The 22,808-nt window shown below is 40.3% G+C and overlaps 1 protein-coding gene across 1 annotated transcript; it reads left to right on the top strand.

Annotated features, from left to right (window-relative positions):
- The first annotated feature begins 634 nt into the window (after positions 1 to 634).
- On the top strand, positions 635 to 19,717 carry ZDHHC21 (zDHHC palmitoyltransferase 21). Its single transcript, XM_075279680.1, has 8 exons — positions 635 to 677; positions 6,972 to 7,176; positions 8,497 to 8,595; positions 9,924 to 10,035; positions 10,881 to 11,019; positions 12,357 to 12,473; positions 18,246 to 18,289; positions 19,227 to 19,717. The coding sequence occupies exons 2-8, from the start codon at positions 7,023 to 7,025 to the stop codon at positions 19,357 to 19,359; spliced, it is 798 nt and encodes a 265-aa protein (XP_075135781.1). The 5' UTR covers positions 635 to 677; positions 6,972 to 7,022; the 3' UTR covers positions 19,360 to 19,717.
- The last annotated feature ends 3,091 nt before the right edge of the window (positions 19,718 to 22,808 follow it).

Genomic DNA, 22,808 nt, shown 5'->3' with positions numbered 1-22,808 from the left:
TACTCGCTCATCTCTAGTTAGCAGACAAAAATAAGCGCCATCCAACATCTTCAGGTGGATTCAGCCGCATAAAGTGAATAGGAAGCAGAAAATTCCACCTGGCAAGAGCAGAACTGGATGTGGAATTTGGTCAAGTGGAACAATTTAGCTTTATATTCCTAAAGGTGACCTTTTCAGCTACGAAAAATTCTGCCACGTCAACATAGCCTAAGAGACGGTATACGGTTTAAGGGTTCCATTTAGGGGTGAACCCCACTTTAAAGCGTATTGCATACACAGCCCTGCTATATATAATGGCAGCACAGTGGTTAGCACAGGTTCTTCACAGAACTAGGGTTCTGGAACCATCTTCACCAAGGGCAATATCTACATGAAGTATGGCATATACAGCCACTGACCAAACCATACAGCAATGCATAAGCACTACAGGCTCTCAATGCACAAAGCATGAGACAATGGCTGTAACGAGACATGTCAGGTACACTCTGCCCCGACCACTGTCTCCACAGAGAAGCGGGAAGCGCGGACTACGACTCCGTGAGCAAAGCCCGCGCAGTCATTGGAGCGGGGGGCAGGAAGAGGAAGCGGTCCGTGCTGTGTAGTCGCTGCTGGGCGGTGCACGCTGTGTGCGGCAGGAACAGGAAGCCAAAGGCGGAACAGAACAACAAGCTGAGCCGGTGAGTTCAGGCGGAGCAGATGTAAGGCTGTCTGCTCCCGGTCCCTGCCCGCTGTGTAAGGGAGAAGTGCTGGGTGAGTGCAGGCACGGTATGGCTACCATACGTTGTAATGGATTTACTCCTAGTACATTGCTGGGCTCGGACATCAGGATCTCCACCCTTCGTGTTGGTCTGTGGGTGTAGTCACATCACTGTATGGACAATATCCACTGCCCCTTCCTATAGCTGGAGTACCTGACATGTCCCTGCTACCTTGTACCTAGCACATCATATAGGACAGATGTGGCTGGCCACTGTATAGGGGTGGGCTCTGCTTCCACTATGTCTGGGCATAGGTCTGGTATTGGCGTCCATAGCTTTCTATATATAATATATATATGTGCTATTTGAAGCTACTTAGTGACTATGTTAATGAAACTCTGCCTAATTTATATCATAACAGTCAATGGGCAGAGCGATGGTTACCCCCATTACTTCAAAAGGGACACAGCCAGTGCTCATAAGTGTATGATGTGATAGTCACGGACACTCCACAGCCATTCATTTATTCACTCACACTTCCTTCAACTGTATGTAAAACTGTGTACATAGTACCTGCTCAGGTGTAACCTATAGAAATAGGTGTGACTCCTAAGAATTGAGAAAGTTCCTGAATAAGGTGTGACATTGTGTTGGTTACATGTAGGAGTGTTGATTGATGTGTTCTAGTGGTTAAACTCCCTTTCTCAGCATTGGAAGTACTCTCCTTTACCCTACACTACTCAGTCTTGTAATCTGGCCATACACATTAGAGAAAAGTCTGCTATAATGCTGCAGATCAACGATGGAATCATGTGGTCCAGGGTTAGAACCGGCCTGGAGACCCAAGGTGCTACCCAGTGCTCTGGAGACAGTAGGCCAAACAACCAACTCCGACTCCTCTATTTTTCCACAGCCGACTTTTACGCCTTCTTAAAGGGGCTCTATCAGCAAAATCATGCTGATAGAGCCCCACATATGCGTGAATAGCCTTTAAAAAGGCTATTCAGGCATCGTAAATGTTATATTAAACACCCCCCCCCCCCCCGTTTTAAAATAAAACCCTAAAACAGAATGTGATAAACATACCCATCGTGCACGGTGGGCGGGCATTCAGGGTCCACTGTCTTCTTCATGCACGCCTCCTCTTCCTGCGATGGCCTCGGGTCCCGTCTTCCTCCGGCGCTCGCGAACTGACATTGCTAAAAAAAATGGCCTGGGCGCATGCGCAGTAGCATGCTGCTTCTACTACGGCTACTGCGCATGCCATTTTTTTTTAGCAATGTCAGTTCGCGAGCGCCGGAGGAAGACGGGACCCGAGGACATCGCAGGAAGAGGAAGCGTGGATGAAGAAGACGGTGGACCATGAATGCCCGCCCACCGTGCACGATAGGTAAGTTTATCACATTCTGTTTTAGGGTTTTATTTTAAAACAGGGGGGGTGGGGGTAGTTTAATATAACATTTACGGTGCCTGAATAGCCTTTTTAAAGGCTATTCACGCATATGTGGGGCTCTATCAGCATGATTTTGCTGATAGAGTCCCTTTAAATATCTAAAGCCCCATTCACATGGGGCACGGGAAGCCGTGTCAGAATAGGGCCAAAATGTGACTGTCGTGGCTTCCCGCTCCAGGGTAGGTTCAAATGAATGGGCCTAGTCCGGAGGATGCTGCTGCAAGGTGGACGCTGGGGCTGAATCAGCCGCAGAATCCGCCTGAAGAAAGGGCAGCTCGCTTCTTTTTTTTTCCTTGAGCGGGAACATAAGCTCTATTGTGAGGGGGCAGATTCTGACGTGGGTTCAGCGCCAAAATCCACCCCCTCTTGCCCCGTGTGAAAGAGCCCTAACAGCCATGATTATTCATTAAAATATTAACGATTAAATTCCTATGAAAGTTAAAAAAAAAAAAAAAAAACACCTGTGCATGTAGTTCATGATATAATATTGGTTATGGAATAAAGAGTTATTTAACTGTTTTAAGCATCAGTAATGCTTCCTAAACATTGTATCACTTCACAGGCCATCCGACATCCATTACATAGCCTGATCGCAGCTCAGTCCCATTCAATATCAAGTACAAGTGGTATGTATGGTGGCGTCCTTGGTAGTACTGGAGAGGCTACAGCCTCTTCAAACAACTGGTCGGATGGGGGTCCCCGGTGTCAGACCCTTGCCAATCTTCAATAGATTACCTGTTCTAAGGATAGATCATCCTTAATAAGCCTGGAAACCCCCTTTAATGTGAAGGAAAAACGATGTATGTATTATTAAAGCAGATGACCACCTCTACCTCTGTATCTAATTGGATAAATAGCAATTTCTTCTCATTCAGTAAAGATCTATGGTGGTTCTTCCTGTAATATCACCATCTGTTCCTGGAGCAGCTTCTGTTTGGTGATTCATTGTATTTGTACTAAGCTTGTCAGGCCAGATCACAGTGAAACAATATACAGTGTACAAATGTATGGAGAGCAGAGGAAAACACGCTTGTTACCAAGTAACCGCTATTGGCTTTAACTACATGAAAGGAAATGGTGACATACTTTGCTTACAGGGATAACTTATTTTTGCATAAATATAGTGACTGTATTTGCTGTGTGAACTAACTATACTAAATTTAAGAGATTTAGGGCCCCTGTAGATGACAGTGGGCCAGGTCAGTGTGCTCCCCGGGCTGCAAACCTCCAGACAGGTTCTATTCCTGTCTGGTTTTGTGGCCTTGCTTCCACAGCTCCTATTCATTAAATGAATGGGGCCGCGGAAACACTGGTCAATGCACGTGCGGCACATGGATGACTTCATTGATAGAGACACCCCCACTTCTCAACACATAAAGGGCATAGATTTCAGATGGTAAATTACAAGTTATACTGAATCTTTTCCAAGAAAATTTTATATCCATCTGATCAATTTCTTCTGCCCTGTCATATGCTGCCTACAGACTGAATTGCATTTTTAAGTTAAACCTTAGGTTCCCATTATAAAGACCAACACCAAAAGAGTGATTGATTCCTTTTAAGCTGGGAGAATGGACAGTGAAGTTTGACATATTTAATAGAGAAGAGCGAGTAGTATTGAATACCTCGCCGACATAGGAATGCGTGTAATCAGCCGAACACCAAGGGGTTATACGTTTCTAATATTCGATGCGTTTAACCCCTTGGTGTTCGGCCGACTGGTATGTAACATCTGCAGATAAGGTTGAGTCTAAATCCTAGTAGCTCCGCCCACACCAGAGTCCGATTACATGACGTCATCAGAGGTCCTTTAGCACACTAGGATTTAGCATTTACCCTGCAGATGAGTGGCCGGGATTCATTGTGTCTTATGGAAGATGTCTGTTGTATGGAGGAGAGGAAGCTACAGTAACGTGACACAAAGGGACCTTCCTTTCGTTACTCTGCCTATTAATGTCAGGCATTTGGGGTTATTAATTTAGTTTCAGTAACTCCATGTACCTCACATTAATAACAGTTAACCCCATCATGTCCCTCATATTAACCCCTGTGTGCTCCATATAAGGGTTACTAATATGTGAGACACATGAGAGTACTAATGAAGGACCTTAATTATGAAGATACCTAATTATTACCTCCATATGTCCCACATATCAGTAACTCTTATGTGAGGCACACAGGGGGTTAATGTGAGGGACATGATGGGGTTAACTGCTATTACTATGAGGCACATGGAGTTACTAAGCTTCAATGCACAAGACCAGACTTTTTATCTGCAATGGTGGATTCCCCCCCCAGGCTTATACTCGAGTCAATAAGTTTTCCCAGTTTTTTGTGATAAAATTAGGGTCCTCGGCTTAGATTCGGGTCGGCTTATACTCGAGTATATACGGTAGCAACTGAAAATCGTTCTACTCCTAGTCTTCTGTAGCCTGTGTGTGTACCAAAACAGCCATTTTACATTAACTTGTAGGGTGTTTCCATACACTGGTGAAATTTCATATCAAATTGTGAGGTGTATTTTCTCGTTTAATACCTTGTGAAAATGGAAACCTTGGGGATAAATGACGCTTTATTGAGGAAAAAAAGTTAATTTTTCATTCTCAAATCCAAAGGTGGATGCAGTAGCATGGAAAAAATTCAAAATGGACAAATCGCCATCTCCCCCCCCCCCCCCCCCCCAATATGTGGTTAAAATGCAATCTAAAAGTCAGATGCTTCCCAAAATGGTATAAGTCAAAATACATCTGGCCTTCCAAAAAAAGATGCCTTATGTTGTCTGAAGCAGCAGCCTTCCTGGTGTGCTCTTTCTGCAGCTGCACAAAACGGTCTTCAAACCCTTCTTCCTGTAAGTCATTCCCCTTCAGAAAATGAAAGAATTCAGCATAAGGGGGCATTCACACTACGTATACTGAAGCTTATTCTGAACGTAAAACACGTTCAGAATAAGCGGCGTATAATGCAGCTCCATTCATTTCTATGGGAGCCGGCATACGAGCGCTCCCCATAGAAATGAATGTGCTGCTTCTTTCACTGCGAGCAGTCCCATTGAAGTGAATGGGGAGTGCCGGCGTGTACGCTCCGGCATGAGCAGAGCTTGCCGTATACGCCGGCACTTCCCATTCACTTCAATGGGACTGCTCGCAGTGAAAGAAGCAGCCCATTCATTTCTATGGGGAGCGCTCGCATGCCGGCTCCCATAGAGATGAGTGGGAAGTGTTCGGCAGCCCTGCTGTAACGCCGGCGTGTACGGCTGTGATACACGCTGGCGTTACGTAGTGTGAATGCACCCTAAGACTGTTTTGTGAGCATGCAAAAAATCCTGAAGTCAAACGAACAGTGGAACAAGATTATCTACTATTTACTATTTCATTTCTACATTGTGTTCCCTTAAAATCCTTCCACTATGCTGTTCCTGCCATATTGTATGTACATGTATTGTTGATTCAAACATACACTACCGCAAAACTGTATTTTTTGTTGGAGATTTTCCTGTTTTGTTTTGTTTTGTTTTTTTACCAAAGCAAAGAGTGGCTTAAGAAAAATGGGAAGTATTAAAGGGGTTGGCCAGGATAAAATAAAAATTTAACAGTAAGCGAAACTTCCTCCCCCCACCTAACTTCTAATTTACTTACTTTAAAAGAAATGTATAGTTACCCATGTTGGTGGGGCAGTCACGTGATAGCGACACAGAAGAAAGTGATCTCCAGGACAGGAAGACAGGTAATTATGATGGGAGGGGGTTGGGGTACTGAGTTAGATAGATATGGCTAGTAGTCTGAGGTGCAGCAAGGAAAGAAGGAGGGGGAGAGAGTGAGTGGGGGATCTCAGTGAATAGCAATGCACAGATTGAAGCTCCCCCTTGCAAACAAATGCAGAGGATGCCAGGAGCTCCCAGAGAAACCCAGAAATTGCTCAAAAAAACTGCTAAAGATATTTAGGTGCACTTATTAACGCATTAATAGCACTAATAGAGCTTTTAAAAAAGAAATTGCCCGGAAAACCCCTCTAATTAAAGACTTATTTTATTCACTTTTGCCAAATCCATTCTTGACTTTGGTTAAAAAAACAAAATTTGCAACAAAAATGCAGCTTTTTCACATGTGGCTTCTAGACAGCATTTAGTTTGATCAGTATGCAATAATTAAGCTAGCCCTCAAAATAATGTTGTATCCCCCATGTTTCTATGACAATTATTCCTTTTCTACTTGTGTACAGTTGTTTTGTTTCATCATTTCCAAAAATCCAGCTCTTACATCATTTAATAGGTGCCACTTCACTGATTCTCAGACAGTTGGAATTTTTTCTGTAGCCCCCACCATTCCTGAGCGTTCAATGATTATCTTTTCTGCCTGATATGCCATATAGACTGCCCTTCTGACATTACAGAGCTTAATGAGGACTTTTCATGTCCTCAGGCACATGCGGTATTCTATACTGCTAGAAAGCTGACAGTGCGCTGAATTCAGCGCACTGTCTGCTTTCTAGCAGTATATAACACCGCATGTGACCAAATCCATGAAAGGTCCTCTTTAAATAGCACATCAGGCACCAAAACTAACTATGCTTGTTGCTCAGGAATGGTAGGGACTAGACAAAAAATTGTAACTGCACTGGAATCAGTAGATCGGCGCCTATTAACAGATGCTACAAACTGGAATTGTTGGAGGTGGTGAAAGGTCCTCTTTAAAAGATTTCTAAGATGACATCTGGTAAGTCAAACGTTTTCACAATAGTGTAACTACTTATCCAAAATGTCTTGTTTTGTTTTTTTTTTGTTTTTTTTTTAATACACAAGTTTATATTCTTTACTTTTGCAGCCTGGTGCTTTTGACACAGATTGTCTCTGGGAAGATATCAGAGTATGAACAATGGGGCTACCTATACACTTTGTTGTTGATCCACAAGGATGGTGCTGCGTTGGTGTTATATTTTTCATCTGGCTCTACAACACTGTGTTTATTCCAAAACTCATTCTCTTTCCGCGCTTTGAAGAGGGACATGTAAATACTGCTGCAATATTGGGTAGGTTACCATGTCTTCTTTTGCACCATATGGGTCTAAGTGTTCATGTTGAACTTTTGGTAATTCCATTAATTTTATTGCTGTAACCTACTCCTAACTATTTGGTGTGTTCACGTGTTTCATGTTTATAGCGTACATTTTCTGGCAAATGTGATAATACCAAGGGGCCATTCACCTCACATTTTAGCATCTGAACAAATAGTAGTAGTAGTTTTTATCTCTTCATCTATAACAGGTACCCAGCAAGGCACCTCCACCACCAAACAGGAAACCTGAGACGATATGGAGTTGCTGCTAGCTCCACTCTTCTAAGAAGGGTTTCTTTAAGATTTTGGTGTCAGTTTCAGAAGATCATTTGTGAAATCAAAGACTGATATTGGATGAGAGGACTTGGTTTGGCAATCTCCATTCTAATTAATCTGATAGGGGTTCGGTGAGGTTGAGGTCAGAGCTCTGTGCAGGCCAGTCAAGTTCTTCCACACCAAACTATGCCTTTATGAACCTTGCTTTGTGAACTGGGGCATAGTCTTGCTGGAACAGAAAAGGACTTTTTCCAAACTTTTCCCACAAGGTTTGCAGTATACAAATGTTCGAGATGTCTCATTTTGCTAAAGCATTAAACAGATTGCCCAGTAAGCGTATAACCATTCACCATTCAAATAATATTTTTTTGTTGAAACTGGACAACCCCTTTTAAGATTTCCCTTCACTGGAAGAGGCCTAGGCCAATCTCTGGAAAATAACCCCACAGCAAAACCACCAAACTTGACCTGTCTGACTGCAATGTGCCAATACTGTTTCTCCTGGCACTTGCCAAATCTAAATTGTTAAAGAAGTGTAATTTGTGACCCTACAAGAGACACTTCTACTTCTCTAGAGTCCAGTAGTGACCTTCTTTACATCACTCCATGCAGCTGCTAGGCCATGGAAACCCAGGATGATATCTTCATATCTTTCATATCTTCACTCAACCTTCGACCTGTCTTGCAGATGAGGCTGGGGACCTAGACAACAAGCTGTAAGCAATGAGGAGGAATAATCTGATATAACAGGTTAACAAAGCAGCATTTATAAAGAAATGTAATCAGGAAAACTCTTCTTTTGCTATAAGCTAACAGTTTAGATAGGGTCTTTGTGAAAGAAATCCTCCCCCTTTTTTTTTTTTTTTTTCTTTTTTTTTTTTTTAGATCAGCTTATTGCATAAATGGGCAGTAGAGAGGTATGAATGCATATTGTGATAATCTTACAGTAATTATTTAAAAAAAAAAAAAAAAAAAAAAGTAATTTGATTTTTTTTTTTTTTTTTTTTTTTTCTTTCAGCTTATTATATGGCTTCTTTCTTTTGTGTTGTTTCACTTTTAAGAGCATCAACTGCAGATCCTGGTAAACTGCAAGATAGTCCAAAAATCCCCCTTACAGGTAAAGGTTCTAACCAAAAAGATTGTTCCTATTTGCCAGGATTTACACTTGCGAGTTGTTGTAAACTATGAATTGTTCCACTAAATGACATAGTTGAGGAGGGGTGGGGGAACGAGCAAAAAAATAAATAAATAAATGGCAGTGCAGCTATTTTTTTTTTCTCTCCCCTATCCTCCACAACAGTCACCGCATGGGAAAAATATTTTTTAGAGGTTTATAGACTGGGTATTTTAACGCACCAGGGATATGCAATGTGTAGTGTAGTTTATGTACTTTTTTGTATTAGAAAGGAAGGGGGGTGATTTGAATTATTTTCTTTTTTCTCTAAACTTTTATTTCACCCAAGAGATCTGATCACCAATACCCTGCAATGCAAATACATTGCAATATAGCGAACAATACCAGTACGTCTATAACGGGCATCCTTATGCAGCCTGTAATAGAAGGAAATAAAATGACAAGCCTGGGAGCCTTCAAAAGGCCCATTTCAGGTGATATACCTCAAAATGGTGCCTCGGTCAGCTTTCACTGAGGTGGCAGGTAGGTTAAGGCTTAGATCAGTGCACAATCGGGATAACCTCAACCTTAAAAGGATTGTCAAGAAAAGGCTATTCAAGAATTTTGGGGAGATTCACATGTAGTGGACTAAAGCTTGAGACAGTGCTTCAAAAGACTTGACGTACATCCAGGACGAGTCACAACTTTTCGCTTCTTTTTTCAATACAACAGCAAAAGCATCCTTTTCTAGGCTAAGGAGAAAAAGGACTGGACTGTTGCTCAGTGGTCCAAAGTCCTGTTTTCATATCAAACTAAGGTTAGGTTCACATCTGCACTTGATCACTGTTCGGGGATTCTGTCCCCCATTCCACTTTGGCAGTGCGGAGAGAAAGGTCCTGCAAGCAGGATTATTCTCTCTGCATTTATCGGGTGGAAACCCAGCGGACCCCCATTATAATCTATGGGGTCCGCGGGTAACCGCTTTTTAAGCAGGTTGGACATTAAACAGTACCCCTATTTGTGTTCCTCCCACTCAATGATCTTTAAGTCATTCACTTTTATCATTAATTTAATCCCTTCTAATACAACTAGACTGCTCAATACTCCTGCTGCGTAACACTGACAAAATGAGAGAGAGGAGACATGTTACCAAAAAAAGACTGAACTAACACAATCTCTGGTACTTTGAACACGGGAGCCAATCTGTACCGTTATTTATGTTCACTGGGGGTTTTATGGTTTTTTTTTTTTTTTTTTTTTTTAACTTTTAACGCAATCCAGAAGAAGCAGATGAATGCTAAATAACAGTAGTAATTTTCTACGTTTTCTAGAAAAAGAATTTTGGGAACTATGCAACAAATGTAATATGATGAGACCAAAACGTTCTCACCATTGCAGTCGATGTGGACACTGCGTCAGAAGGATGGATCATCACTGTCCATGGTAAGTGACAATTCCTTTTATTTTTTTTATGACCCATTAGATAACTGACAAATGTACAATATTGATAATTTCAAGGCAGTCTGTCAGCAGAAAAATCGCTATCAAACTAATGACTGTACTTTGTAAGGCAGCTTCTACACTTTCCAAAGATGTATTTCTTATTCTGCACTGAATCTTGTTCTCATGCAAATCAGGGTTTTATTTTTATGAAAATTAGCTGTAAAGGGTTTTAGGGGTATTTATTCCTGTCCTGGGGCTTCAAACTCTGCTGTAAATAATTTCCCTAACTGCAAACAAAGTGTGTTTAAAAAAAAAAAAAAAGTTGTCATTCAAGCAATGCAGAGCTGGGTGATAGTGAGGGGCGGTTATCTAGTGCATAAAATGGGTTGCAGAAATTTGCCAAATCTATAGAGTCCCAGGGAGCGTGCTAGGACTGCAGCTCCATCAGGATGGGAGGATCGAAACCCTGTTTTTGGGATCCTTAGTGTCCCAGTTGTCAAACCCCCACGATCATGATATTTCCTACCCTGTCGATAGAGGATAACTTCAAAAATTGGCACAACCCCTTTAATACATTAGCAGAAAGTGTAGGTACTGCAATGCAGCCCCGTAGATTTCAGTAAGAGAGTGCTGCAGTACCTACAGCTACCGCAACAGTTTGTACCACAAGTGAGTAGCACAGCTCGCAGTATGTAAATGTTACTGAGAGCCACACTGGGTACAGGTGATCCGCAGGGGGGGGGGGGTCCCTTTAACCGGATATCCCCTGTAAATAGTTGGGTTTGTCATAAGCGAAGTTTTGTTACGATAATAAAATTGCTTTTAATTGTTGAATTTTTCTACAGGATAAATAACTGTGTAGGAGAAGATAACCACTGGCTGTTTCTCCAGCTTTGCTTCTATACACAGCTCCTTAGTGGCTATACGCTCATTCTAGATTTCTGCCACTACTATTACTTTTTGCCATTGAAAACCATCAACTGGGTATGACTTGTTTTGTTTTGTTTTTCCTATTTGTAAATGCCCTGAAAACAAAATATAGAGAGAGGACAGTAGAGGGCAATGTTGTATAATGGCCATATCAACAGCTGAAACTTTCATTAAGTGGATGTAGATATTCATATGAATGACAAATTTGGATCTCTGGAAATCTGCTAGAAATAGGTCTTTTTCCTAGGCCTGGTTGCACATTACTGCGTGCTTACTGCCGGCTGTGAATGCAAGGCACAGGCTTGGCATAGATGTCATCTGTGTGACACCCATGCACCGATCATACTTCCTTAGCACGAACAATCCAGTGAATAGGAGCTGTAGAAGCATAGCCGCAAAATCGGACAGGAATAAGATCTGTTACATACAATCCCTGGCAAAAATCATGGAATCACCAGTCCCTGAGGATGTTCCTTGAGTTGTTTAATCTTGTAGAAAATAGTCAATGCCTGAGAGACTGCAAGCAGTTATAAAAGCCAGAGGTGGTGCAACAAAGTACTAGTGATGTGTTGGAGTGTTATTTTGTTTGTTTGTTTTTCATGATTCCATAATTTTTTCCTCAGAATTGAGTGATTCCATAATTTATTCCCTGTGTTTGTTCTAAAAATCTAACTGTTACTGGCTACCACAAATATTTTTCTTGATTTCTTTTAGTGTTTCTTAAAGCCAGAAAGTTGCCATATGAAATTCCTTTAGTTTTTTTTTTCCATGGCTGTGATCTGGGCTTTTTTTTTTTTTTTTTTTTTTTGTTTTTCTACAAGATTTAACAACTCAAGGAACATCCTCAGGGACTGGTGATTCCATATTTTTTGCCAGGGGTTGCATTCTGCTGCCTGGACTGTCGAGCTACACACGGGGCCATGTAATTCACGGTCCTGTGCACAGGCCCATAGAAATGAATGGGTTGTGTGTATCTGAGAAAAACCGGGATAGCACACTGACCTTTCACATGGTCTTCAAGGGGCTTAATTCTTTGTAATTTAACGAGAAATTGTCATCTCGCCTCTTCTTAGTAAATAGCTGTACTTTTCATTGTTCGCAGGAAAGTTGGTATCTAAGGACAGTACTTTGTAGGGCTGCTTCTACACTTTCCAAAGATGCATTTCTTATTGTGCATTGTAGCTTCATCTTCATGAAAATTAGTGTTGTATCCGTATGCAAATTAACTTAGAAGGGCTTTAGGAGTGTTTCTTCTCCTTCCGGGGCTCTGCAGTTAGGGGTGGTTATCTAAAGCCAAGTTTGACGAATTGATATATGTCACTCAAGCATTGGTTGGGCGGGGCTCGGTGACAGTTAGTTTTGTTTATTAGTTTTTGTTTTTTTATTTGCAGGACTTATTTGTGTTTAGACATGAACTGGCCCTGCTCAGAATATCGACCTTTATGGGTATTGTAATGTTTGGAGGAATGTGTAGTTTGTTCTACACTCAAATTGTCGGCATCCTAACGGTAAGGTGAAATTATGTTACTTTTATTCTACATTTTGTTGGCTTATTTTATGTTTACATATGAAAACGGAAGTTGTGCTGTTTTTGGTTGTTGTTTAAGGCTGGGGCCCCACGGGATGAAAACACCGCGATTTGCCCACAGCAGAAACACTGCAGGAAAAATCGCTGCGTTTTACAGTAAAGGCAAAGTGGATGGGATTCTAGCGAATCCTATGCCCACTTTGCAGTAAAATCCACGGTGCGGATACGTCGTGATTTCCAAAACAGATGCAGTTTTGGAAATCGCAGCATGTCAACGGAAACGCCAGCAGTTCTCCCGCAGGTATAATTGTAACAGAAAGTCATTAGAAGAAAACTCCGCAAACTTTCTGTTTAAAGCTCTGCGGGAAGAACCGCGATGCGTTGCTGTCAAGGTTTTTTCCGCAGTGCTTTTTTTGCTGCAGGATGTCCTTAGCCTTATTGTATGGTAGTATAAGATCTAAGGAACAAATGTATTCTAAGTCTAGGTAATTTCTTCCTGGTTCCAGTAATGATCCTTCCCCCTTTTCCTCTAATACCGGTGTATACAGTCTGCACAAGCAGATTATCTGTGACCCAGATAAAAGAAAAAAAAATTAGACTTTACCCAGACACTTGTATAGCATGGATCGGTAATCTTATTTCCTAAAGTTAAAAATGTATTTTTTTTCATCATGCAGTGACAGATGTTTCAGCTGAGTTTCATCCCTTACACAGGCTATTCAGGATCCTAATTTTCGAGGATTATCTTGAGTTGTATAAAGATACTGTACATCTCTTATTAACTATTTAGCAAATTGACAATCTTTAAAAATTTAGCAGTTTTATTTTTTTATAATTACAAAAATGTTTAAAGAGGACCTTTCACCACTTTTGGGCACAGGCAGTGTTATATACTGCTGGAAAGCTGACAGTGCGCTGATTTCAGCGCACTGTCGGCTTTCCCGATCCGTGCCCGGTGTAAAGCGCTATCGGTCCCGGGACCGTAGCGCTTTAGTGTCAGAAGGGCGTTTCTGACCATTAGCCAGAGACGTCCTTCTGCCTCGCGGCGCCAATCGCGCTGTGCTGTGGAGCCGGGAGGAACGCCCCCTTCCCTCTGCTCGCACAGCTCGTCCATAGACGAGTATTATCAGGAGCGGGAGGGGGAAGTTCCTCCCCGCTCCACAGCACAGCGCGATAGGCGCCGCGAGGCAGAAGGACGTCTCTGGCTAATGGTCAGAAACGCCCTTCTGACACTAAAGCGCTACGGTCCCGGGACCGATAGCGCTTTACACCGGGCACGGATCGGGAAAGCCGACAGTGCGCTGAAATCAGCGCACTGTCAGCTTTCCAGCAGTATATAACACTGCATGTGCCCAAAAGTGGTGAAAGGTCCTCTTTAACTTTTAATTTTATACAAATTTAAGTATGGTTATGTTCATGGGAAAAGCCTTTCAAGTGGAGGATTCAGGCTAGGCCCCACATAGTGGGTGGACCACAATGAAAAAGTGGATAAAACCGTAGCGGAAGCGCATCACTGCTTTTCCTGCAGCACTTTTCACAGGTTTCCTCTGCGGACATTCTGCTTCAATTATACCTATAGGGAAACTACCCAGCTTATTTAAACTTTAAAAGGGTTTTAAATTTTTGCCTGGACAACCACCTTTAAGGAGATCTTTCCTTCTCCACATAAGTTGTTCTCCTGCTCTTTATCACCAATCTGATCGCTTGTTTACATAAAGTTCCTCTCTGTATTCGGCTTCACACACACAGCCTAATGATCTTCATATAAACTAAAATCAAAAGGATGGATACCTTGGAAGAAAAAAACCCAAAACTGTTAGGTTCTTATTTTATACAGCCTTAGAGTCCATATGTTGTCAGGGAATCCTGGGAATCAAGGGATCCTATCATTAAAACTCAATTTTTTTTCTCACTAACACATCTGAATAGCCTTAAGAAAGGCTATTCTTCTCCTACCTTTATTTCCTACAATACCGTGTAAGCGGCCATTTTATTGTGGCCGGCAGGCATGTGCAGTCAGCTTAGCCCGAGGTCTCCAAGTTTCGAAGCCAGTTTGCTTTCTATATATCCAAGTTTGAAGCCAGCGCCGGAAGAAGACGCGTGAAGAGGACATTCCTGAAGAAGGTGGAGGCGGCACTGCAGAGTTCTCTCGCAGCATTGGGGATGCCCCCAGTGCTGTTTGAGCGCTGGGGTGCACCCCCAGTGCTGCGAGAGAACTCGGTGAAAATCGAAATTTCTACTGAATGGCGGTGCGGAGAAGACCTCTAAAGGTAGGGGAAGAATAGCCTTTCTTAAGGCTATTCGACGTGTTAGTGAGAAAAAAAATTGAGTTTTAATGATAGGATCCCTTTAAGGCACGTTTTTGTTTTTTGTCACATATTTTTAGAGACATTTTGGTGGTGATCTTATTAATTTTCAATGTTGCTATCTAAAATTAAAAAAAATAAATTAATTTTGCAGTTTCAACTTGACGCTATGGGTGGGTTCACATCTGCACCCTGTCTCTGCTGTCAGGTTAAAAAAAAAACAGTTTTGGCACGGAGACCACAAAACACTCACGAGCGTACACTTTGCAAAGCCATTCAAATGAATGGGTTTGAAAAGTGACTGCCGATTTTCAACCTCCTGTCCAGTTTTTGGGCAGAAAATGGAAACCTGAAAGCGGAGACTGGGTGCAGGTGTAAACCCGCTCAAAGCCTGAAACATTCTGTGCCTTAATGTTTCCTTTTTAAGAAGGCCCTTAGGTCATAGACGCCATGGCCTTGAACAGGTCCTATTTACTTATATTGGAGAATTTTTTTAGGCATGCTCTATGACCTTGGCAGTGGTCACTTTGTAGAGAAGGGGAGTAGATAAACTGTAAAATTACCTGTTAGTGGATTCTGTGTTTTATCTATGTATACATGATCATTAGTGTGACGTGATAAGTTAGAGAACTGCAAAGAAACCTCGTAGAAAACAGGAAGTCCACTGTCAGATTCTTAGGAACAGTTCATCACATGGGAAAATTAATCTCCCCCAAAATTCTTTAAAAACATATTTAACATAAAACATTGATAAAAAAAAAAAAGTTGTTTTCTGGCGACACATTACCTTTAAACATTTTACTGTGGAAAGTCCAGTGTTTCAGGAGATTAATTAAAAAAAATTCTTTCTGTTCAGTATAACTCTTGTAAGGTTAGTTAAGCTGCATGCATGAAAGTAAGGATTGTGTGCAACATGCCCCAAAGTCCTTGATGTGACCGGGAAGTAGCGTATGACTTGATGACAATTTTACACCATGTTTTCTTCATTCACTACAGGGATGATTTCTTCAGTTTAGTTAGCGAAGAATTGATTGTAATTAATTGGCTCTTTATTGATGAAGTGAATGTAACTTGCCATTAGTGATTAACACAAAGCCCAGGTAGAATTAGTTGTCTTATTAGAAGTGGCTTTCACACAACATTTCTTGCATTATTTTTTGGGCTGAGTGTTGTGATCTCCTGCGGGCATGACTGGCTGTCTTCCATCCTATCCATAGCCACATGTTGTGGTGGTTTTACATAGACATTGCACATTGCTGTGCTCTAATCCTAAAGTAATGAGCAACAGTGTTTTGGTCTTATGACCCTTTATAAAACTTAAGCTGTGTTCTGACTTAATTTACACCTTCAAACATTGTCATCATGTCCTCCATTTAATGCTTTGATGCTCATTGCACGGTAAGATAAACCATGTTTATGCCAGTAGTGCTGCTGGCTTTGTAGAAGAAACTGACAAATCTTATTTGGCAACAAACACTTAACTATGTAGCTTTGCTATGTAATGTTCTCTGTCTTTCAAGATGTTAATAAACAAGGCTAGATGCAGCCCATTTCTGCCAAGTATATGTCTCCCTAAGTGAGACCAGGTGCTATTGTGTTTTGGTATTACAATAGTTGTATACAGTACCTATAACAGAAGTGGGAAATTAGAAAATGAAACGGCCCTAACTATATATACAGTCCTATGAAAAAGTTTGGGCACCCCTATTCATCTTAATCATTTTTAGTTCTAAATATTTTGGTGTTTGCAGCAGTCATTTCAGTTTAATATATCTAATAACTGATGGACACAGTAATATTTCAGGATTGTAATGAGGTTTATTGTACTAACAGAAAATGTGCAATATGCATTAAACCAAAATTTGACTGGTGCAAAAGTATGAGCACCTCAACAGAAAAGTGACATTAATATTTAGTACATCCTCCTTTTGCACAGATAACAGCCTCTAGTCGCTTCCTGTAGCTTTTAATCAGTTCCTGGATTAAGGTATTTTGGACCATTCCTCTTTACAAAACAATTCAAGTTCAGTTAAGATTGATGGTCACCGAGCATGGACAACCTGCTCTCAAATGATCTGAAAACAAAGATTGTTCAACATAGTTGTTCAGGGTAAGGATACAAAAAGTTGTCTCAGAGATTTAACCTGTCAGTTTCCACTGTGAGGAACATAGTAAGGAAATGGAAGACCACAGGGACAGTTCTTGTTAAGCCCAGAAGTGGCAGGCCAAGAAAAATATCAGAAAGGCAGAGAAGAAGAATGGTGAGAACAGTCAAGGACAATCCACAGACCACCTCCAAAGAGCTGCAGCATCATCTTGCTGCAGATGGTGTCACTGTGCATCGGTCAACAATACAGCGCACTTTGCATAAGGAGAAGCTGTATGGGAGAGTGATGAGAAAGAAGCCGTTTCTGCAAGCACGCCACAAACAGAGTCGTCTGAGGTATGCAAAAGCACATTTGGACAAGCCAGCTTCATTTTGGAAGAAGGTCCTGTGGACTGATGAAACAAAGATTGAGTTGTTTGGTCATACAAAAAGGCGTTATGCATGGCGTCCAAAAAAAACAGCATTCCAAGAAAAACACTTGCTAACCACTATAAAATTTGGTGGAGGTTCCATCATGCTTTGGGGCTTTATGGCCAATGCCGGCACCGGTAATCTTGTTAAAGTTGAGGGTCGCATGGATTCCACTCAGTATCAGCAGATTCTTGAGAATAATGTTCAAGAATCAGTGACGAAGTTGAAGTTACGCCGGGGATGGATATTTCAGCAAGACAATGATCCAAAACACCGCTCCAAATCAACTCAGGCATTCATGCAGAGGAACAATTACAATGTTCTGGAATGGCCATCCCAGTCCCCAGACCTGAATATCATTGAACATCTGTGGGATGATTTGATGCTCGGCGACCATCAAACTTAACTGAACTTGAATTGTTTTGTAAAGAGGAATGGTCCAAAATACCTTCATCCAGGAACTGATTAAAAGCTACAGGAAGCGACTAGAGGCAAAAGGAGGATCTACTAAATATTAATGTCACTTTTCTGTTGAGGTGCCCATACTTTTGCACCAGTCAAATTTTGGTTTAATGCATATTGCACATTTTCTGTTAGTACAATAAACCTCATTTCAATCCAGAAATATTACTGTGTCCATCAGTTATTAGATATATAAAACTGAAATGGCTGCTGCAAACACCAAAATATTTAGAACTAAAAATGATTAAGATTAATAGGGGTGCCCAAACTTTTTCATAGGACTGTATACTATGGAGATATATCACAGCACAGAAACTTATCGTACCGCTGAAAGTCAAGTTAAACAGTACTACAATCTGTATGCCAGATTTCTCCTATATGTAAGGGGAATAGTGTATGGGGCCTGAAGAACCTTGCTTAATGATTTTTATGTATTCACTTAATTTTTTTTTTTTTTTTAATTTAGGATATGACTACTATAGAGAAGATGTCCAGCTGTTGTGATGAAATGTACGTATAAAATTAAGACCTCTTTTTAAAATAAGTATAGCTATCATGTTTCCCCTAATCTGTTTATTGCGTGTTAACATTACATAACATAACCTTTTTTACACCCAAATATATAAATTATCTTTGCATTTTGTGGAAATACCCTCATACGCACCACGTTTCCAATTACATTTTCAGTTCTATCAATTGTCTCCTGTGAGAAGGGACACATTTTTAATACACTTATGGTTGGCTGTCTCAAGGGGGTTTTACTATGTATAGTGTGTGTGTAAGTATGTATGTATGTGTGTGTGTGTGTGTGTGTGTGTGTATATAGATAGATAGATAGATAGATAGATAGATAGAGATATATATATATATATATATATAATATGTGTGTAAACTCTGTACCATTTAGAACACAAGGTATCAATAATAATATCAAAACACAAAATTCAAGTCACGTGTGTAAACAAATACATAATCTTGATTGTGCGAGAAAAATAATGCTTGGTTTTTAAATTACCGACATGTATTGCTACTTCTAATTTCTGTTTGCCATCCTTGTAGGGGAGGGGAAGCAACGTTTTTATCATTTACGATTCTGTTTTTGTTCTTATAAGAGGGGTGTTTTCGATAAGACAAAATGGTATTTTCAAGGTTCAAAGAGGTATGAAAGGACTTGCCACTGTTCAGCTGACATGAATTCTTGTCATCCCAGGATTGTCTACAACTTCAGAAGTTGCCCTCTGTTGATTGACAATAAAGTTTCAGCCCCTGCTAGGTGGTGGTAAAACGCAGCTGCATGTCACAATGAAAGGAAAGCTGCATTTGTGATGCTAGGAAACACAATTCATCTAAGCCTTCTAATAGATCCCCAGCCAACCCTGTATTGTCTACACTGACTGAAATGCACCATGGGTATGCCGTCTTTCACTAATAATGCTGTCTTCTGTAGATCGAGAGCTCGAAAACCATGGCAGCAGACCTTCTCAGAAGTTTTTGGCACTCGCTGGAAGATCCTGTGGTTCATTCCTTTCAGGCGGAGGCGACCACTGCGAGTCTCCTACTACTTTGCCAATCATGTCTAAACAGATGGATGGTGGGCACAGATGGGTCCGCCACGCTGGAAGCAAGTTACAGGTTTTATCATAACAGTGCTATGACAGTCTTCAAGTCAATTATAATCCACCCACTAATCTTAGACATCACAAAGTGCCCCAGGCTTTGTTTTAATAGTGATCTCAATGCAGTTGTGGGAACAGTACAAGATATGTATTTATGTGCTGAATGTTGTATCCTTTCAAGATGTCCTTTTCCCCTCAGGATACATTGAGCACCCTCAGGCTAAGAACTAAAACCATGGATTAAGATTTATGTCAGGCAAAAGTTTTCAACTACTATTTTTTATTTTTTTTTTTATTTTTTTTTTATCAATGCACTGACTATTTCTGACCCCTGGAATTCATTCTAATCATTTTTTTTTTTTTATTTATATATTTTTTTTTATCCGTCTTAACAAACCAAATAGTATTTATTTTTGTATAATATAAAACATAATGTCTTTTTTGAACCATTTTTGTTTTTACTATATCTGTTTTATTTTTCTGTATATAATATGTAAGAAGATGACTGACTAAGTCAATATATTCCTTAACTTGAGCGGTCAGATTTTATAAATCTCCATAAAACAAGAGGTTATTTTAATGTAAAGGATTGCTACTACTATTTCTTTGACAGATTATATGGTACTGTGTGATGGCTGTTTTAATCGGTAATTTGGTTACCTTTTTGATTTTGCTGCTCTATATTGAAATTGTGTTACTGAATATTTTAAGTGTGTGTCTTTCTTATATTCTGCTGTTGTCTTTTGCAAATACAGGCCTTAAATGCAATTGGTTCTAAATATATTTTTAATAAAATTATTCAGTAATTTCTAATGCAATATACACACACACACACACACACACACAAAAAAAAATAAATCTATGGTATGAATGACTGGCGTATCAAAGGATCTGCTCTTTGAGGTTCTGCTCATTGGGATCTTCATCAAAGCCAATAATGGGCCTTTATTTGCAGTCATAGCTTAAGTAGTTTTGAATGGAGGTTGTGATAAGTACATATTTCTAAAACTTCAAAGATTGTTGAGGACTTCACAGGTTCGGTCCTCCATGAACAGACTTCTACATTTCTGCTAAATGTCATAATTGTCCTTTGGGAAGACCCCTTTTATTCATTTGTTCCCATGAGTTTTAAGACAATTTGACCTGTGGCAAAAACCTGACCTGATGCAGATCACCTAGGTCATCACGAACATACGTACGTACAGTAGATCATCAAAACTAATAGGGACCAAAGATTCATACCTCAGGAAAAATTTTAGTCATGGAGTGGCCAACACAGGGGTTGTTTAAATATGCAGCAACTCATCTTCCCATCCCTTAGTAGAAATACATTACACTCCCCAACCCCATATGGTCAGGGACTGCTGAATATTTTACTTGCAGCTATGTACTTCCCCTACAGAGACTTAGAACCAAGCTGTAAAACCTACTTCTCAGTTAAGATTGCAGACTTTAAATTGACACCAAGTAGGCCCTTAACAATGGACTGGTTAAGAGGGGTAGTCCCAGGATAGATTCATATGTCCGAATTTCAGTTATGAAACTCTGTCAGTGTGTTGGCTGGATTTTTCAGTCTGAACTTCATGATGGGAGACAGACTTTTAGCAGTATACTTATCTATGATGCGAGAAGTGCCTGCCTCCCAGAAACTTACTGTGATCGGTAGAGAACAGTGTGTCGCTGGGAGGCAGAGACTCCTAACATCATAGATAACTATACTCCTAAAGTCCCGCTCGCGGCATGAGGGTCAGGGCAGTAAATCCAGCCAACACATTCTTGTGAATCTACCCTTATAAAGATAACCCTTGCTTATGTATTCTCCTAGGGCATATGGACAAACGGATCTAATATGAGCCAACAATTACAGCTGTGATAGACTCGAGCCACCCTTGTCTTATATGGCAGGTCCATCAACTGAATGATTTTCCTGTAATTTTTTTTTTTTTTTCTTTGTTTGATTACATAATATTTTCTAATATGTGTTTTAAATTCTGCTCACATAAGTTTTTGATTTCGGTTTGTAACCCCTATCTCTGCATTTAATATGGAATAGCATGTCTAATGCATCTGTGGACTAACTAACTTAGACAAAACATGACTAATGTTTGATGGAAAAACTATTTAATATCATATTATATATCAGGGGTAGGTAAACTTTTTTTTTTTTTTTCCCTGCAGTCCGAATTTAAAAACAACAAAGATGAGGTACTTGGTACAATAGTTGAAAGGTTTACAACCCCTAGTTGAAAGTCATACAATGGAACTTTTGGTTGCAATACTGAGCATAGAATATTTAAGTATTACAGTCATGTGAACCTGGGCTAATGCTGTATTAACACAATAAACAAAAGGTCTATCAGCTCACTCACATGTCTTCTGGTATAAGTGTCCGTAGGTGTTGAAGTATATAACTTCAGTGGAAAGCCTTAGAAAAAATGGAAGATGCACGGAAATCCAGCCTCTCAGCCCAAGGTGCAAACATAATCATCCAAAATGGAAAAGTCCAGCATCAAATTCCTTTAGTAAAACTTAGCTTTTATTGTGAAAAGTTTTTCTGAACATAAAATGTTCGATAAAATATCAACAAATATTCATAATGGCAGAGTTGAATACAAAAACGTCTGACTGACGCGTTTCGGGGCGTTATAGCTGCCCCTTCCTCATAGTCAGACTATGAAGAAGGGGCAGCTATAACGCCCCGAAACGCTTCAGTCAGACGTTTTTTGTATTCAACTCTGCCATTATGAATATTTGCTGATATTTTATGTTCAGAAAAACTGTTCACAATAAAAGCTAAGTTTTACTAAAGGAATTTGATGATGGACTTTTCCATTTTGGATGATAATGCTGTATTATATATTGGTAAGAAAATGCTACACCACACCTACGATGTACCACACTTCTTCATGCCTTACACTTAGCTACTGTACTCTCTTTATCCCTTACAACTTGCAGTCCTATGTAAAATATAAAGGGAGAAGCAGCAGACTTATGTAGCCACTACCAGAATACACATATCAATAAATATATCCAAGGCTCCATACCTTATGCCATGGCCTGCAGGAGCTATATACAGTTAGGAAGTGGAATTAACACTAGCAGAGATTAGACTAGAAGGAAGGAGACAAGTAACTCTAATAAGGGTAAACCGCACAGGGAAAGTACAGACTATCCAGTACTTGGGTCAGGGAATGAACAAACAAATTAACTTGTTTGCTCATTCCTTGATTAGATTGCTAGCCTGTGGACGTTCTCAGTGCAATGAATCCTTGCTAGTGTTACTACTTCCTAGCTAGTATGCCATGGGTTGCCAACCGCCATTCTGCATAATAAATTTGGACAAAATTCAAGCTAACTTAAAATTATATTGTTTTTGTTATGCTTTTACTTTTTTTTTTCTTTTTGTCTATAGT

Source organism: Leptodactylus fuscus, chromosome 1, assembly GCF_031893055.1.
Source record: "Leptodactylus fuscus isolate aLepFus1 chromosome 1, aLepFus1.hap2, whole genome shotgun sequence".
Classification (NCBI taxonomy): Eukaryota; Metazoa; Chordata; class Amphibia; order Anura; family Leptodactylidae; genus Leptodactylus; species Leptodactylus fuscus.
This window is presented reverse-complemented; position numbering and strand designations above follow the sequence as displayed.

Coding starts and splice junctions, on each gene's coding strand:
- ZDHHC21 (XM_075279680.1), top strand. CDS start 7,023: ATGGGGCTACCTATACACTTTGTTGTTGATCCACAAGGATGGTGCTGC. Junction 8,596..9,923: donor TCCAAAAATCCCCCTTACAG/GTAAAGGTTCTA, acceptor TACGTTTTCTAG/AAAAAGAATTTTGGGAACTA. Junction 18,290..19,226: donor TCCAGCTGTTGTGATGAAAT/GTACGTATAAAA, acceptor TGTCTTCTGTAG/ATCGAGAGCTCGAAAACCAT.